The following is a 19,104-nucleotide window of genomic DNA, read 5'->3' as shown; positions in this document are numbered from 1 at the left end:
AGGGAGAGAGCTACAGTAGAAAAGACACCTCCTGCCCTTGAGAAAGGACATGCTTGCTGAGCTGTTATAGGGAGAGAAAGAACTCCCCCCCCCCCCCAAGCTGCTAAAGGGAGAGAGCTACAGAAGAAAAGACACCCCCACGAGAAAGGACATGCCCGCTGAGCTGTTATAGGGAGAGAAAGAACCCCCCCAAGCTGCTAAAGGGAGAGAGCTACAGAAGAAAAGACACCCCCATGAGAAAGGACATGCCCGCTGAGCTGTTATAGGGAGAGAAAGAACCCCCCCCCCCAAGCTGCTAAAGGGAGAGAGCTACAGAAGAAAAGACACCCCCATGAGAAAGGACATGCCCGCTGAGCTGTTATAGAGAGAACTGTGGCAAAACAGACATGTTTCCTGAGCTGTTATAGGGAGAGAGCAACAGCAGAAAGGACCCCTGAGCTGTGATAGAGAGAAAGCTGCGACACATCTCTTGATCTGTAATAGGGAGAGAACTGCAGCAGAAAGGGTACACCCCCTGAAGTCTCCATGTAGCAGGTTACAGTTACTATAAGCTGCATAGCAGCAAAGGAACAACTGCGCCCCGACATACTCCCATTATCGAAGACATCAGAATGCAGACTTTCAGACTGCCACAGGAGGTTTGCAATCCTATTATCAGATTAGTATTGTGATAATCTGGCAAGGGACTATTTTCTTCCATCGGAATCATTAGAATTAATAGAATAGTAAAGACAATTATATGATGACAAATTATATAAAATCTTTTAAAGATGGCCCGTCACCATTCCTGGCACATTTCCTTTAGTAAATGTTTAGATTCTGTGTAAAATAATAATTCTGTGACACCTTTTTTTATTTTTTTGTTTAAAACTCTGCAATTCCTCTGTTACTCCTCCTCGAAATGCATGAATAAAGAGGATCCCTACCTGATTGGATGGTGTAAGAATGGATAAGGCCCCATTGACAAGATCATTTGTTTACTCATACGTTTCCAGGAGGAAAAACAGAGGAACAATTCAGAGTTTAAAAAAATATAAAAAATGATGTACCAGACTTTTTTTTAATGGAAAACACCAGTGTTTACTGAAACATATGTCAGGTGAGATGACAGCCCCCCTTTAAATTATCATGATCATTATTACGTTCATAAACAGGAGAACGATTGTTGAAAATAGAATTTAGACAATAGAATGTCACAAATGTGTCACATCTTCTAGATAACTTGTAACAAGTAATATTGTAACTTTGTATCTTGGGAGGAGATCACATTATTCTGTTGTGCGTACATGTACATACAAAAAACAAACAAACATCAGGTTAAGGCTACATGCACACGACCGTTGTGTGTTTTGCAGTCCCCAAATTGCGGATCCGCAAAACACGGATGGATTCCGTGTGCGTTCCACAATTTGCGGAACGGCACGGACAGCTATTAATATAACTGTCTATTCTTGTCCGCAAAACGCAGACAAGAATAGGACAGGTTATATATTTTTTTTGTGTGCATGAGGCCTAAACTTGTGATTCCGCTAATAGAATGTAGAGATATTATATAAAACAGAACGATAGCTATGCTGCCTTCCTACTTCTATGCTTCTACAGTACATGTCAACTCTTTAATGGCTCTCTGAGGCCATATGGGAATTATCCAACATGTAATTAAGTGGAATCCCTTAAAGATATAGAAAAGTAACTGAACTTTATAATGAGATCCCAAAGGAGAATCCACTGATCAGGGGCGTACATAGAAATCATGGGGCCCCATTGGACCCCTCCCTCCCCGCACAAATATAAAGTACAATTTATATATATATATATATATATATATATAATTTATATATTTTTGCTTCTGAAGGTTACTGTGCCCCAGGCAGAGTTCATGAAAGGGGGGGGGGGGGTCCTTGGGCACACTGTTCTCTCTATGATATGCATCCGCAGCAAGCAGAGTTCATGGGGGGGTCCTTGGGCACACTGTTCTCTCCATGATATGCATCCGCAGCAAGCAGAGTTCATGGGGGGGGGTCCTTGGACACACTGTTCCCTCTATGATATGCATCCGCAGCAAGCAGAGTTCATGAGGGGGGGGGGGTCCTTGGGCACACTGTTCTCTCTATGATATGCATCCGCAGCAAGCAGAGTTCATGGGGGGGGGGGGTCCTTGGACACACTGTTCTCTCCATGATATGCATCCGCAGCAAGCAGAGTTCATGGGGGGGGGGGGGGGTCCTTGGGCACACTGTTCTCTCTATGATATGCATCCGCAGCAAGCAGAGTTCATGGGGGGGGGGGTCCTTGGACACTATGTTCTCTCTATGATATGCATCCGCAGCAGAGTTCATGGGGGGGGGGGGGGGTCCTTGGGCACACTGTTCTCTCTATGATATGCATCCGCAGCAAGCAGAGTTCATGGGGGGGGCGGGTCCTTGGGCACACTGTTCCCTCTATGATATGCATCCGCAGCAAGCAGAGTTCATGGGGGGGGGGGTCCTTGGGCACACTGTTCCCTCTATGATATGCATCCGCAGCAAGCAGAGTTCATGAGGGGGGGTCCTTGGGCACACTGTTCTCTCTATGATATGCATCCGCAGCAAGCAGAGTTCATGGGGGGGGGGGTCCTTGGACACACTGTTCTCTCCATGATATGCATCCGCAGCAAGCAGAGTTCATGGGGGGGGGGGTCCTTGGGCACACTGTTCTCTCTATGATATGCATCCACAGCAAGCAGAGTTCATGGGGGGGGGTCCTTGGACACACTGTTCTCTTTATGATATGCATCCGCAGCAAGCAGAGTTCATGGGGGGGTCCTTGGGCACACTGTTCTCTCTATGATATGCATCCGCAGCAGAGTTCATGGGGGGGGGGGTCCTTGGGCACACTGTTCTCTCTATGATATGCATCCGCAGCAAGCAGAGTTCATGGGGGGGGGTCCTTGGGCACACTGTTCTCTCTATGATATGCATCCACAGCAGAGTTCATGGGGGGGGGTCCTTGGGCACACTGTTCTCTCTATGATATGCATCCGCAGCAAGCAGAGTTCATGGGGGGGGGTCCTTGGGCACACTGTTCTCTCTATGATATGCATCCGCAGCAAGCAGAGTTCATGGGGGGGGGGTCCTTGGACACACTGTTCTCTCCATGATATGCATCCGCAGCAAGCAGAGTTCATGGGGGGGGGGTCCTTGGACACACTGTTCTCTCCATGATATGCATCCGCAGCAAGCAGAGTTCATGGGGGGGGTCCTTGGGCACACTGTTCTCTCCTTGATATGCATCCGCAGCAGAGTTCATGGGGGGGGTTAATGAGTTCATGGACACTGCTTGCTGCTTATGCTTATATAGGGAACAGTGTGTCTCCCACCCCCATCCAAATAAACTCCCAACATCCCCCCCCCCCCGAGCACGTCCCGCCCGCTCTCTCACTTCTTTCTCCTGCTGCTGTGATGCACTAGCCAATCAGCAGCAGGAGTCTAGCACTGCTAAAAGCTGATTGGCCAGTGCAGCGCCCAGCAGGCAGAGGAGAGCGAGTGGCATGCTCACCTGCCTGTTTGCAGTGCACACAATATATCTAAGAGAAGAGGGGAGCGGGGCTTGAACAGCGGAGAAGCGGGGCCCGCCCGAGCCCTGGATAGAAGACAGGCCATGCTGCAGACATTGTAGGGGGTGGGGCTTTCCAACCACTCCGGGCCCCCACCTGCCACGGGCCCCGTAGCAGTTGCGCGGTCTGCCGCTATTGTCGGTACGCCACTGTCGCTGATGTACTTTAGAGGAGCATAAAATCTGCAATTTAGTAACATAATCAATAATAACAAATAAATGTATATTGCCCCTTACCTGAGCCTGTGGAGCAAATGGGGATCCAAAAATGAAAGAAAGGAGAAAAAAGAGAAAAACAAAACATATTTAATAAAATGATAATAATGTAACAAAACATTGTCCAGCGTCAGATGATAGTAGACTTGTCCATAATACATGTGTTCCCATACTAATGCATACTCCAGGATTTTCCACAGAAATCTACTTCAAATTTCCCCCTTGTTTTTAGCATTGTCCCCATCAGTTGCCCATCCCAAAAATATTCAAATAAAAAAAAAAAAAACATTCAGGGAATTTTTTTCACCAACAGATTTCTATACCTTGGAAAAACTGTTTTTCTGCCATAGAAATACAAATAATTGCTCATCCAATATTTGGTCAAGTTGGCCAAATTTATGACAGTATACCTTAAAGGGAGTGTCCACCTTAAAGAGCTTGTCCAGCATTTTAATATTGATGGCCTGTCCTGGTGACAAGCAATCTATATCCGATTGTGGGGGTCCGAATCCCAACAACCGGACGATCAGCTGCGTTGCCTGCTGACAGTTTACCAAGCACAGCGCCATATGCTGTATAGTGGCTGTACTTGGTATTGCAGCCAAGACCCATTCACTTGGATGCAACTGAGATGCACCTAGGCCAAATGACCGATGAAATCCACGTCACTGGCCTAGGAACAGAACACGGCAGCACCGTGATCTATTCAAATAGCTGATTGGCAGGATTCAGACCCCCCTTCGTTCAGATATTGATGACTTATCCTGAGGATAGGCAATAAATATTAAAATACCCAACCACTCCTTTAACAAAAATATTTTAGGTTGTTTCAGTGACACAAAAAAAGGGGGGGGGGGGAAAGAAAAACAAAAAACTGTTAATTTTGAGTTCACAGCTCCTTTACAAACCTATGTGTCTCCATGGTTACAGACTACAAGCAAACATTTTGTGTAGTCTGATCCTTCAGCTGAATGTAAATCTCTTCCATCTGTCTCTTCCTTGAACCTACATACTGAGGAGAACAAGGGACGGGGTAACACAATACTGCACATTACTAACAGATGAGGCTGCAAAGAGTTTGCATCATGCTGTCTGTAGTAATGGAGATCCATAGGCTTCATAAGAGCTGCATACACAAAATATAGTTTTTAATCCAAACGATTTATAGAATTGTTGCATATTCCATGTTAGATGCATTGGAGTAATAAAAAATAAAAAAAGGTTGCAAAATTCTGCACGCCCGTTAAAATGTGTTGTTGGAGACAGATGCATAAAGTTTATGAAGGATGCATTGCAGGTAGAGGTTCGATAAACCAGCACATAATTTACTTAGCAAAAACATTTTTATGATGAGGAACGAAAAACACGATTTAAGCAAGACACTGGAATACAATGAAGGTGTAAAAGTTGTTGCTATTATTCAATGTAAAACAAGATATCTCAGCAGTCACACATCTTTTAGATTCCTGCGTATCTATTAAATGAAAAAAATCTGCAACGCTAAAAGAGTTCCCAAAAAATTCAATTGAAAAATTCAATTCGGCAACTTTGTCGAAGTTAGCCAAGAAATTTGATTCGTTGCAAATTAATTAATTGAATTGCTATAAATCAGGTATACTGAGGCTACTCAGCCTAAGCGTACAGCCACATGGAGCGGCCGTGATGAAAGCGGGTTGCGGCCATGCTCGGTGAAGAACGGCCAATTAGCTCGCAGCTGCCTTTCATGTAATCATGAAGACTGCACTGTATAGTTCTTCTTCATTGTAAATATCCGTGCTGTACCTTTAATGGACCTTTAAACAGGGGCAGATGCTGGTCTGGGATTTGGCTGGTTACGTGGCGGCACAATATACATATTATTGCTTTTCTTTCCTGCAATCTCCTGCAGGTTATTTGACAGTAAACACAGAATATTAATCAGCTCTGGCATACCAACTTCTCCAACCCCAGCGTTCTCCTGCCCTACAGGTGGTGGCCCTTCTTCTGCCATCTGCTTTTCCATCTTTTCCACATCATCTCATATCAATGAGAACATGTCATCAGGAACATCCAGCTCCTCCTCTCTCTTTATCTTGCTGACTTTTTTAGGACATGGAGACTTTAGAAGAAGTACAGCCAGCAAAAGATGAGTATGGTCATCACTAAGACCTGGCTCTTCTAAGGGGTCCACATTGGATGGTATTGGCTGGCACCGGAATAAAAAAGGCTTTCATCTTATTGGTATTGAATTACATTTGCGGCTGATATAGAAATAAGTAAATAAATAAAACTGACGCAGGATAAGTATCCCTGCAATGTCCCTGCACTGCCCCTGCACTGCCCCTGCACTGTCCCTGCACTGCCCCTGCACTGCCCCTGCACTGTCCCTGCACTGTCCCTGCACTGCCCCTGCACTGCCCCTGCACTGTCCCATTCTAACATTCTTCTATTAATCGTTTTCAGCAACACTTTCTCTAGCATATGAGCACTTGTCACGTCTCTCCCTATGCACAGCTCACAGGACAACGGTGGAGACCGCATGGGATAAGGGGTTTTATAGGACTATGACATCACAGGGGATGCGTATTGGCTGGCTGCACGGCATTATAGGTGATCTCGTGTTCCCAGACTTCTTACTTTCACTGTGTAACATGTTCAACGGGCATTTTAGGAAAAACTGATTCTTTACCACGAAGTGCAAAAAAATTTAGTTTCGTTGTGAATCGAAGTTTTCTTAAATTTCAGACCAACTTCCACTTCTAATGCTTCACTTCGCTCAGCACTAATTGTAATTTACTAGTTTTCAGTCCTATGTCAGGATTTTTTTTCTCCAGCAGATTACTTATATACTGTAGTTTACATAGTACATATAATGAAGACATAAAATCAACAAATACATTTCATGCATTTCCCAGTGGAAACTCAGAAAAATAAACAAACATCTGCAGCGTCTAGTACACCTGTATCATTATTTATTAGATTCTCAATTTCTCTACTTCTATAATACACAGTAATACCTCCAAAAATAGTTATTACTTTACATTCCCCATATGTCTACTTCATGTTTGGATCATTTTGGGAATGATATTACATTTTTTGGGGATGTTACAAGGCTTAGAAGTTTAGAAGCAAATCTTGAAATTTTTCAGAAATTTTCAAAACCCAATTTTTAGGGACCAGTTCAGGTCTGAAGTCACTTTGTGAGGCTTACATAATAGAAACCACCCATTCTAGAAACTACACCCCTTAAGGTATTCAAAACTGATTTTACAAACGTCATTAACCCTTTAGGTGTTCCACAAGAATTAATGGGCAATAGAGATCTAATTTAAAAATTTCACTTTTCTGGCAGATTTTCCATTTTAATATTTTTTTTCCAGTTACAAAGCAAGGGTTAACAGCAATTTGAATAAAAAATAAATTAAAAATATGAAATATTTAAATTCTCTCTAGAGGGCAGTAGTGATATAAATTTGTATTTCTATGGATCCAAGCTACTGCACTTTCACAAAGCATGCAATTATGTTGAGCAATTGCCTTTAACATATTGTAATATAACCGTGTGGAATAATACAGAAGAGGAGGTTCTAAGAAGATAGTCACAAAGCATCAAAACCACCCTGTTCTGAGAATATCTGCACACAACAATACATGATAATAACCATATACAGATTCGTGATTAACTAAAGTGCGAAACAATCATAGCCTATAATATTACATTCATAATCTACATATCACTATGCAAGATTATACAGTGCCTACTATAATTCTGCCTCCTATGTACAAGAATATAACTACTATAATACTGCCTCCTATGTACAAGAATAAAACTACTATAATACTGCCTCCTATGTACAAGAATATAAATACTATGCTTTACCTACGGGTCACCCTTCCCCCTTGTGATGGTCAGTCATTGGCCCTCTTTAGCTCTGCGGGACCCCCCACCTGACAGACCCCGGCTGGTAGCCGTGATGAGAAAGGGTCGCCCTATAGTCAGGTGCTCAGTAGAGCTTCTGTTGCAAGAATTGTTTGCACTATTGTTGTGTTCATTAACCGTTTGTCTCCCCTCCTTCCCTCTTGTGTCTCCCCCTCCCCATTGGAGTCAGATGTCATATAGAGTCTATGTAGATGCTGATTATTTTTTCTCTATTTTAGAATGTCGTCCTTTATGATATCCTCCCTGAACGCTAGGGGAATGAACGAGCCTTGCAAGCGGTCCCAAGTCCTGGCCCTTTTACAAAGGGATAAAGTGTTTATAGCATTCTTCCAGGAAACCCACTTCAGAGAGGGTAAGACCCCCAAATTGCCCCCCAAAAGGTTTTCCCAATGGTTCCATAGCACGTATAGTTCGGCTAGCAGGGGTGTCAGCATAGCGATCCACAAACAGCTCCCCTTCAAGCATTCTGCTGTCTCCTCGGACCCTGAGGGTCATTATTACCTGTTTGTTAAGGGCACTATCGCTGACACACCTGTTACCCTGGCAACTGTATATGCTCCCAATAGAGGGCAGGTTGCTTGGCTCGTTCAGACCCTTGGCTTGTTATCCACCTTTAAGGAGGGAATGGTGATTCTAGGCGGCGACTTCAATGTCACCCTGGAGCCTTCCATAGACTCCTCAAATGGGAAGTCCGCCATTACACATGTACGCTTACGGCGCCTCAAACTCGCCTTACATAGGTTAGGTGTAATAGATATTTGGCGCACCACGAACCCCTCTAGTAAGGATTACACCTTCTATTCAGCCGCTAAATCCTCCTACCATAGACTTGACTATCTATTCCTGTCTAAAACCCATGCAAATAGGGCTATCCGATCCCACATAGGGAACATCACCCTATCTGACCATGCCCCTGTATTTCTGAGTGTTTCTCTGCAGGACCTCCCAAAGAGGGTATGGAATTGGCGTATTAATGAGACCATTATCTCTGACCCCTCCCATGTCGCTAAATTGTCCTCTATCATAACTGAATTTTTCACACTTAACACCCTAGGCCTGGACGCGCCCTCCCCCTCCATCACTTGGGAGACCCACAAGGCAGTTCTGAGAGGTGAGCTGATAGCTCTAGGGGCTCATATTAAAAAACAGCGGAACCAAGCAGTAGCGACCCTCCTCTCCCAGATACAAGCGCTAGAAATAACGCACAAAAACTCGCAGGCCCTTAGATGTGCCTCGGACCTGTCAGAGGCTCGCACAAAGCTTAAGAATTTGCTGAATGTCACGTCAGCCAAACTACTTTTACGTGCCAAATTTCGGTCATATGCCCATGGAGATAAAGGGAATAGGCTAATGTCAGCCTTAGTTAAAAAACAGAAAGCTGATTCCTGGAGAGCACCCGACTGGATAAGGAGGGTGATGAGGGACTGGTGGTCCCCTCTTCCCCTCTCCTTATGTTTCCCTTGTTAAGGGGGAGTATAGGCTTGGGTAGGGGTTAGGGAGGTTAGGAAAGGGTTAAGAGAAGTGGGAGGTGGAGTGAGGAATAGTGGGAGAGACGGTGGGAGGAGTAATAGGGGGTTATAAATAGGGGAGTTCAGGGAGGACGACTTCCTCTTGACAGGGTAAGCGAGTTGGTAAGTACTTACCGCTGCTTGACTCTTGAGATGGCCGCAGGTGACGATGCGCTGCGCGCTTCTCTCCTGGCGCGTTTTAAGGCGGAGGGGGAAGGATGGCTGCGTTCTTTTTTGCGCAGCTTCGATCCTTCCTCTGCCTCCGTTCCTTCTGTGTCTGCCCCGTTTCGTCTGCCGGAGACGCCGCTTGGTGAGTGCCCCTCTGATGTGCCTCGGGGGCTGCGGCGCTCTGCTCGGAGTCGCCGCCCCCCGGCTAGGTTGCGGCAGGTGTCTCCCTCCCCTGTAGTGGCGGCGGCTTCCCGCGGCCTCTGTGTTCCTCCGGCGGGGTTGGGACCGGAAGTCGGCCGTATCTTGGCTCCTCCCCTTCCGGTTTCTACCTCGGCGGGCGCGAGTGTCCCGGCGTGGCAGGCGAGTGGTGTGGCCATTATGGGCGCCCGGCAATCTAGTGATGGGGCTGCAGATGACTGCCCCATCACTCCTCCACCCTCACAAGCGGCCCCTTCTGCCCCTCTTTCCCTCCCTTTGTCGGCACTGGTGGCCTCACCCCCCCCCCCCCGGTTGCTGGTGACATGGCTGGAGGTAGGTCTCCTCCTATTGGGGTTTCACCTTTGGTGAGTGGGTCTTCTGCTGTGGACCCGGCCCCCCCTCCCCCTCTTTCACATATCCCTTTCATTCCTTTCGCAGCGGCTCCTGCGGTGGGAAGGGGGCAGACGCAGGGAGAGATCTTTGTCCCCCACTTCCTCCAGAGAGGGCAGGAGGCGGGGGAGGTGCAGCCGCCGGAGGCGGCGTTCCAGTCGGCATTCCAGGTCCTCCCAGTACAGCAGGCGGTCCAGATCTTCCAGGTGGCGTTCCCCGTCCTCCTCAGAGGGATCCTCGGGCCTATCGGAAGAGTCTGTTCGTACACCGCGTTCCGGGCGTGGACGACTGGCGGATGGTGAGGTGTCCAGGGTTCCGAGCCTGGCTTCGGTGGCAGTACACAGGGAGGCTGTTCCTGTACCTGCGGTGGTTCCAGCGGCGATCCCGGTTCCTGGTGAGTACCAATATGTGGGGGCGTGGGGAGCGGGTGGGGGTGGGGCGTGTTTGGAATCTTTATTGAAGTCTTTGCTGGATAGGTTGCCTGTGGTTTCACCTGTTCCCCTGGCGGTTCCGGTGGATGGAGGGTCTGAGGCGCCAGTGGCGGCCCCGCAGCGGGTGGCGAAGGCCTCTGTGGTGTTAGCAGGGATCCATAAGGATTCGTGTTTTTGTGGGGTTAGCCCTTTGGGGGCTCATTTGGAGGAGTCGGTTAGGGAGCGGATCTGGTCTCACCAATATGTGGACATATGGTCTTTGGTGTCGGTCGATCAACATGGGGTGGGCTGTCTAGAGCTATAGCTCAGCGGTAAGACTCTTGCTTTGCATGTAGTGTTCATGGGTTCAAAACCCCTTTTCGTTGGCGTCGAGGGGGGTGGTTTCTCCTCGGCATCGCATACGGCTGACAGCGTCTCTCAAGGCGGATTTGAGGGTTTGGCGGGAGTTTTTGTGCTCTTACAACGGCCATACCTGTTATATTTCCCAAGAAATATCTAGTTGCGAGTTGGAGCTGTGGTCCGATGCGTCTGGTTCCTGTGGATTTGGCACGGTGTTGGGTGCGGAATGGTGCGCTTCCCCGTGGCCGGAGGAGTGGAGAGTTAGGGGTTTGGTGAGTAACCTGACGTTGTTGGAATTGTTCCCCATTGTGGTGGCGGTGGAGATTTGGGGGGGCAAGTTGGAGAATCGTCATGTGTGCTTTTGGTCGGATAACCTGGGGACGGTTCAGTGTATTAACAGGTTGTCGTCCTCGTCGTTGCCGGTCTTAGCATTACTTCGGCAGTTGGTACTACGATGCTTAGAACGTAACATTTACTTTAGGGCCCGCCACGTGCCAGGGGTGGATAACAGGATTGCTGATGCTCTCTCTCGGTTTCGCTGGCAGGTTTTTCGGGACCTTCATCCGGAGGCGGAGATGGTTGGGCTGGCTTGCCCGGATTTCCTGTGGCGGCTGGTTCTCAACAGTTGATGACGCTGGTCAGCTCTTCGGTTACGCCGGCCACTTGGCAGGCGCATGGAATGGCTCGTCCGGTGGTCTGGTTGTTGGGGCATTCGTACATCTTCTGGGCGGCACAGAGGGCCGAATGCAGGCCGGGAGGTCGGAGCCTTGGATTCAGGGAAGTGGAGGTTCATTGGAGGGGGCTTCGGGGGTTAAGATGGTCTCAAGTGTTGCCGGAGGTGGTGGAGATTGGGCGTAGATCGGTGGGGCCGGTGATCCTGGTCCTGCATGCAGGTGGAAATGACCTGTGTTCCCAGAGGATGTTGGAGTTAATGGCCTTGATGAGGTCTGACCTGGAACGTTTCCCTGCCTTTTTTCCGGAGCTAGTTGTGGTATGGTCGGAGGTGGTGCCGAGAGTGGTTTGGCATGGCGCCAGAGATGGGGAGGCTATGGAGCGGTGTAGGAGAACGTTGAATGCCCGAATGTCTCGCTTTGTACGCTCCAAGGGCGGGGTGGTGGTTCGTCATTGGCAGTTGGAGGGCGATAATAGTTCCTTGATGAGACCGGACGGGGTGCACCTCACGGAGATTGGTCTGGATATTTTTTTGTCCGGTTTGCAGGATGGCATCGAACAGGCTTTTAGTTTGCTGGGTGGTGGTCGGAGCCCCGTTTGAGACGGTCCTCCTCCGTGGCGGCATTTGGAAAGCAAGTCGTGGTGAAGAGTGACTGGCGTACGTACGCCCTGGGGATCCAGGGTGGTACACCGCATAGGAGGAATGATCTGTGGAGGAGGTGGTGTTTTGTTACCATTTTGTTGAAAGAAAAATTTGCTGTGGCCGATCATCACCCAGTAAAGGATTGATTAAAAGAGATAAGGTGTCAGAGTTTTTATTGGGGTGGGGTAAATGGGGGGGATCCGGTGGTCTCCTCTCCTCCCCCTTTCCCCTCAGTCATCTCCATGCCCTATCCTTAGGTTAGTACCAGCAGTCTGGAGAGCACCCGACTGGATAAGGAGGGTGATGAGGGACTGGTGGTCCCCTCTTCCCCTCTCCTTATGTTTCCCTTGTTAAGGGGGAGTATAGGCTTGGGTAGGGGTTAGGGAGGTTAGGAAAGGGTTAAGAGAAGTGGGAGGTGGAGTGAGGAATAGTGGGAGAGACGGTGGGAGGAGTAATAGGGGGTTATAAATAGGGGAGTTCAGGGAGGACGACTTCCTCTTGACAGGGTAAGCGAGTTGCCCACCCTCCCGCTCCTTTTTTTTTGGATGTAGGATTTGTTATACCAGGTTTATTTTTATACATTTATATATATAAAAAAAAATAAAAAAATTATTGTTGCGGTTTGTTTCTCTCTTTTGAGGTTCGGTGGAAGCTGGAAGTCACAGCTGGAGGCGGCATTTGGAAAGCAAGTCGTGGTGAAGAGTGACTGGCGTACGTACGCCCTGGGGATCCAGGGTGGTACACCGCATAGGAGGAATGATCTGTGGAGGAGGTGGTGTTTTGTTACCATTTTGTTGAAAGAAAAATTTGCTGTGGCCGATCATCACCCAGTAAAGGATTGGTTAAAAGAGATAAGGTGTCAGAGTTTTTATTGGGGTGGGGTAAATGGGGGGGATCCGGTGGTCTCCTCTCCTCCCCCTTTCCCCTCAGTCATCTCCATGCCCTATCCTTAGGTTAGTACCAGCAGTCTTTATCGCAGCTGTCAAGGATGCCAAAGGTACGCTACATAAAAGCACCCCAGACATAGCAGATTCCTTTTGTGCCTTCTATAGGGACCTATATAACTTAGAGCCACCAAACCAACTCTCGCCAGCCCAAATAGGGGAAGCAACTGAGAAATTCCTCTCCTCCCTCCAGCTGCCTACTATCACTCCATCACAGTCGGCCCAACTCTTGTCCCCCATCACGGATTCTGAAATCAGCAAGGTCCTCTCCTCCATACCTTCCGGGAAAAGCCCAGGCCCTGATGGCTTTACCATCTCCTACTACAAAACCTTTAAGCACATCCTGATCCCACACTTTAACATCCTTTGTAATTACTTACTCCAAGGAGGTTCCCTCCCCCCACAATCGCTATCGGCCCATATCACAGTAATTCACAAAGAAAATAAGGACCCCCTAAACTGCGGGAGCTACCGCCCTATTTCGCTTTTGAACACTGATGTGAAATGGTGGGCTAAGATTTTGGCCCATAGGATCCAGTCGGTTCTCCCTGACATTATCAATAAGGAGCAGGTAGGATTCGTCTCTGGCAGACAGGGGAGTGAAAACACGGTTCGCATCATACACTTAATTACGCATGCTCGGCGGAATTCTATACCGCTAGCCCTTCTCAGTACAGATGCAGAGAAGTCCTTTGACAGGATCAACTGGCATTTTATGTTTCGGGCACTGTCAAAATTTGGCCTTCCGGACCAGTTCATCCAGTCCATCTTCTCACTCTATTCGCTCCCCTCTGCCAGGATTCGGATCAATGGCACACTCTCTCCAACTTTCCCCATTACCAATGGGACGAGGCAAGGCTGCCCACTATCACCGGCCCTTTTTGTTATTGTTATGGAGACACTGCTGGCTAAAATTAGGCAAGATCCGGACATACAAGGGATTACCTTGGGATCTCATACCCATATGACAGCTGCCTTTGCAGATGATCTCTTAGTCATCACGTCCAATCCCACGACCTCATTTCCCAGGCTCCAAGCTCTTTTTGAGGAATATGGTTTGGTCTCTAATTTCAAGATCAATTATGGTAAGTCACAGGCCCTAAATATTTCCTGCTCAGCCACTTCCATAGAAATGATCAAACGCTCCACGGCATTTACGTGGGCCCCCAAGTCAATCCCATTTTTGGGCACCCATATATCAGCGAATCCAGAGGACCTTTACGAGCTTAACCAGGCCCCTTTACTTAGATCTATTAGAGCACACCTGCAATCCCTAAAACTCCCGTTCATTTCATGGATTGGAAGGAAGAATTATATTAAAGCCTTCATTGTCCCTAGACTACTTTACTTCATTCAAACACTACCAATTTGGCTACCCCATTCCTTCTTTGTGGAGGTCCGCAGAATCTTCTCAGCATTTGTATGGTCGGGTAAGCCCCCCAGAATAGCATACACCACCCTCACTCGGGAGAAAAGATTGGGAGGTTTTGGCCTGCCAGACATATACCTTTACTATAAAGCGGCAATGATAGGCAGAGCTCTAAGCCTCCTCTCCTGGCGCCCTCTCAATCTTGTCTCCCAATTGGAGTGTGATATGCTCACCTATAAAGATAAACTGGTCTTATGGGGTTTGCGGAAAAGTACTGCTAATAACATTTATGCCTCGCCTTTGTGGAAGGGCTTACTGTTGGAGTGGTCCAAACTATATCAGGCGTCAGTTCTTAAGTTCCCTAGTATGAATATCCCCCTGCACCTGCTTCAGGCCCATATTCATCCCGCCACCACTGCACCATCAGGAATTTGGGCCCTACTATCTAGCTTAAGGTTACAAGACATTATATCTGAGTCTGGTGCTTTAAATTGGAGTGATGTTTTCGCTCTTCCAAAGGTCCAAAAGGCTTCCTTTTTGACAGTTATGGCCTTTAAAAAGGACCTAAAGCTTATTGACAAGGTCCCACGGCCCACAAATGATCCCTCATGGATGGAGGGGAAGATTTCAGTAGGCCAACGCCCGCGGAAGCCTCTCTCCACATTATACAAGGAGCTGCTCTCCTCCGCCCCTCCAGATCTGTGGTTTCTCTCAGCTTGGGAGAAGGAGTTATCCATAACTTTGTCAGAACCTGAGAAAGCTTTTATCCTCACACACTCACACGGATTCAACCGTTGCATTAAGATACAAGCTAACTCATACAAATTGCTCACAAGATGGTATAAAACACCAGAATATCTACATAAGATCAATTCTGATATCCCCGACCGTTGCTGGAGGTGCGGAGGAGATGTTGGTTCTCTTTCTCATATATGGTGGAATTGTGAAAAGATCCGGCCTTTCTGGATAGAGATCGAAACTATTATAAATAAGATCTGTAAAAACCAGGTTAGATTAGACGCAAAGCTCCTAATGTTATGGTGTCCTAATGACACGCTGACCCCCTCAAGGTTAAATCTACCGACTATGCTTATAACAGCAGCTCGCCTATTGATTCCATTGTTATGGAGAAATGATTCTCCTCCATCCCTCTTGATGTGGACCGAGAAGGTGGATCAGCTTTACCGGTTTGAGGAGCTTGCACACTGGGAGACTCACTCTAGAGCAAAGTTTATCAAAACATGGTCCCCTTGGAAGCTTTATCGTAACTTCTAGATTCACACGAAGCATATGATAGACATCTATTACCCCCCCCCTTACCTCCTTTCCCCCTCCCCTCTTCCCATGTCTTGTCTTTACTTTTCCGTATTAATTACTTTTATGCACATGTTAATGTGTTATTGAGTCATGTCGCCACTGCACTTGAATTCATGCGCTTAGTGAATAAGCATTTGTCCAGCTGCGCCTGGTATTTAAGTGATTGAATTGTCACATGACTATTTGCGTTTTCTTCAATAAAAAGAAATTTGATTAAGAATATAAATACTATAATACTGCTCCTAAGTAGAAGAATATAACTACTATAATACTGCTCCTATGTACAAGAATATAACTACTATAATACTGCTCCTATGTACAAGAATATAACTACTATAATACTGCTCCTATGTACAAGAATATAACTACTATAATACTGCTCCTATGTACAAGAATATAACTACTATAATACTGCTCCTATGTACAAGAATATAACTACTATAATACTGCTCCTATGTACAAGAATATATCTACTATATTACTGCTCCTATGTACAAGAATATAACTACTATAATACTGCTCCTATGTACAAGAATATAACTACTATAATACTGCTCTTACATACAAGAATATAACTACTATAATACTGCCTGCTATGTAGAAGAATATAACTACTATAATACTGCTCCTATGTACAAGAATATAACTACTATAATACTGCTCCTATGTACAAGAATATAACTACTATAATACTGCTCCAATGTACAAGAATATAACTACTATAATACTGCTCCTATGTACAAGAATATAACTACTATAATACTGCCTCCTATGTTCAAGAATATAACTACTATAATACTGCTCCTATGTACAAGAATGTAACTACTATAATACTGCTCCTATGTACAAGAATATAACTACTATAATACTTCTCCTAAGTACAAGAATATAACTACTATAATACTGCTCCTATGTACAAGAATGTAACTACTATAATACTGCTCCTATGTACAAGTATATAACTACTATAATACTGCTCCTATGTACAAGAATATAACTACTATAATACTGCTCCAATGTACAAGAATATAACTACTATAATACTGCTCCTATGTACAAGAATATAACTACTATAATACTAACCCTAGATATCTGTTTAGGTGCATGGACTGCCGGAGGATGCGACATTTATGACAAGGCCTGCACCTCGCCATAAATCAGGCGCATCCTCCTGCACTTTCTGCCCTGGTCTTCGATAAATCTCCCACTTTGGGGGTATACAGAGGAGCTTCTATAGATTTCTTCTACAGTAAGTTGGAGAAGATTGTGTTATAAGATTTCGGGTTTGACGTCTATAAAATACAATACAAAGGAAATCCCTTTGGCTTTCTTGTAATTTGAAGCCACGTTGATTGATTGTCATAATTAATAGAGACTCTAATGCCACGTGTAATGCATCTCATATTTATGTTAATGTGCTATTCAATATGCACCATGAATAATTCACCCTCCAAAGGAGCATTCACAATGCAGTCTCTCGGCAGTGAGCACATCTGCCAATAGCAGAGTAAATCAGGTACAGATGACATATGGAGACATTTCTTAATATGTCTCTTGTGTAATGCACCGATGACATGTCCCCTCCCCGCTCCAATCATGGGACTTGTGGGGCTGCAGAGATGGAGATATACTGTAAGGGAACCCTACCTAGGCGTCTCATCCAGAATGTCCTCACCTATGGGCAGAACTTTTTATTTTGTAACAGAACTCTCACCAACTCATGTTTTGAGCATCTCCTTTAAGGTGGTTGGCCCATCTCACACATTGGTGGCATGTCACAAATATATGCCACCAATGTCAGATAGGTGCGGGTCCTGGAGGTATGTCTATAAAGTGGCCCCTAAAGCAAAGCGAAGGATTGAATTTCTTAAGCTAACCCCTTCCCTTCAGCCCATGGCTCTTTGGCTGCCCCCCCCCCCCCTCTTGCCCATACCTGGTGCTGCCTGAGGCAATCTCCTCGCCTGGCCTTATTGGTGGTGCACCCCTGGATGCAACTCAAATTTTGTAGAATCATTTCGCTGATCGCTACTCATTGATCCTCCTTGCTTCCATTCCGAACCTTCCTAAATACCCCACCGGTCTCTACTTCTCGTCTTTTCTTGACACGCAGGAAATAAACGCTCAACCAATAACTAGCTGCTGCAGAGACCCACTTCACTAGTGGCGTAACTATCAGGGAAGCAGCTGCTTCGGGGCCCGAGCTCAGAAGGGGCCCGGGAGCAGTCACTGTACTTCGTCACCCCGGGCCCCTGTCAGAGCAGCTGACTTTTCCTGCACCGGGTCCAGAGTCCTGCACTTGCACCTCTGACCTGACATCAGTGACATTGCTCCGCCTCTCCCCTCCTTAGTTCTTATGATGGACAGTGACCAGCAACAGGACGGCCTGATGTGGGCGGAGCTATAATAGCCCCGCCCCCTTTCTACCCGTCCCGCGATTCCTTCTGCCTGAACCTTCCCTGCCCAGCATGCTGAACACCAGTTGGATTGCCACAACTGCACCAGTGATGTGAGTGTCAGGGGAAATGGGGTTATATTCAGCTTTCCCAGACTGTGCACATGTGACCTGCAGTACAGTAGGAAAGCTGGGTGAATTATATCATGAAATGTCATCCAGCTTCCCTGCTATCCTGCATGGCACAAGTGCAGAGGCATTAGAGTATGGGGGAGAGGCACAGCAGGAAAGCTGGGTGTCTATATATGTGTATTGTATATGTGTGCGTCCATGTATGTGGTGACTGTGTGTATAAGTGCGCCCCTGTATGTGGAGAGTCTGTGTATGAGTGCGTCCATGTATGTGGAGAGTGTGTGTATGAGTGCGTCCATGTATGTGGAGAGTGCGTGTATGAGTGCGTCCATGTATGTGGAGAGTGTGTGTATGACTGCGTCCATGTACGTGGAGAGTGTGTGTATGACTGCGTCCATGTTTGTGGAGAGTGTGTGTATGAGTGCGTCCATGTATGTGGAGAGTGTGTGTATGACTACGTCCATGTATGTGGAGAGTGTGTGTATGACTGCGTCCATGTATGTGGAGAGTGTGTGTATGAGTGTGTCCATGTATGTGGAGAGTGTGTGTATGACTACGTCCATGTATGTGGAGAGTGTGTGTATGACTGCGTCCATGTTTGTGGAGAGTGTGTGTATGACTGCGTCCATGTATGTGGAGAGTGCGTGTATGAGTGTGTCCATGTATGTGGAGAGTGTGTGTATTAGTGCGTCCATGTATGTGGAGAGTCTGTGTATGACTGCGTCTATGTATGTGGAGAGTGCGTGTATAACTGCGTCCATGTATGTGGAGAGTGCGTGTATGAGTGTGTCCATGTATGTGGAGAGTGTGTGTATGAGTGCGTCCATGTATGTGGAGAGTGTGTGTATGACTGCGTCCATGTACGTGGAGAG

The 19,104-nt window shown here is 46.7% G+C and overlaps 1 protein-coding gene across 4 annotated transcripts in view; it reads right to left on the bottom strand.

The window, feature by feature from the left end:
- Positions 1-19,104, bottom strand: part of THSD7A (thrombospondin type 1 domain containing 7A) — a 293,377-nt gene that overhangs the window by 37,479 nt on the left and 236,794 nt on the right. For all 4 annotated transcript variants that reach the window (XR_006389941.1, XM_044293070.1, XM_044293068.1 and 1 more), the window contains exon 16: positions 3,832-3,837. Coding sequence is in view for 3 of the 4 variants with exons in the window: in XM_044293070.1 (XP_044149005.1) it covers positions 3,832-3,837 (6 nt within the window). In the remaining variant the exon portion in view is untranslated. The remainder of the gene's footprint in view (positions 1-3,831; positions 3,838-19,104) is intronic.

Source organism: Bufo gargarizans, chromosome 5 (assembly GCF_014858855.1).
Source record: "Bufo gargarizans isolate SCDJY-AF-19 chromosome 5, ASM1485885v1, whole genome shotgun sequence".
Taxonomy (NCBI): Eukaryota; Metazoa; Chordata; class Amphibia; order Anura; family Bufonidae; genus Bufo; species Bufo gargarizans.
Note: the sequence above shows the minus strand (reverse complement) of the source record. Positions and strands in the feature narration are given on the sequence as shown.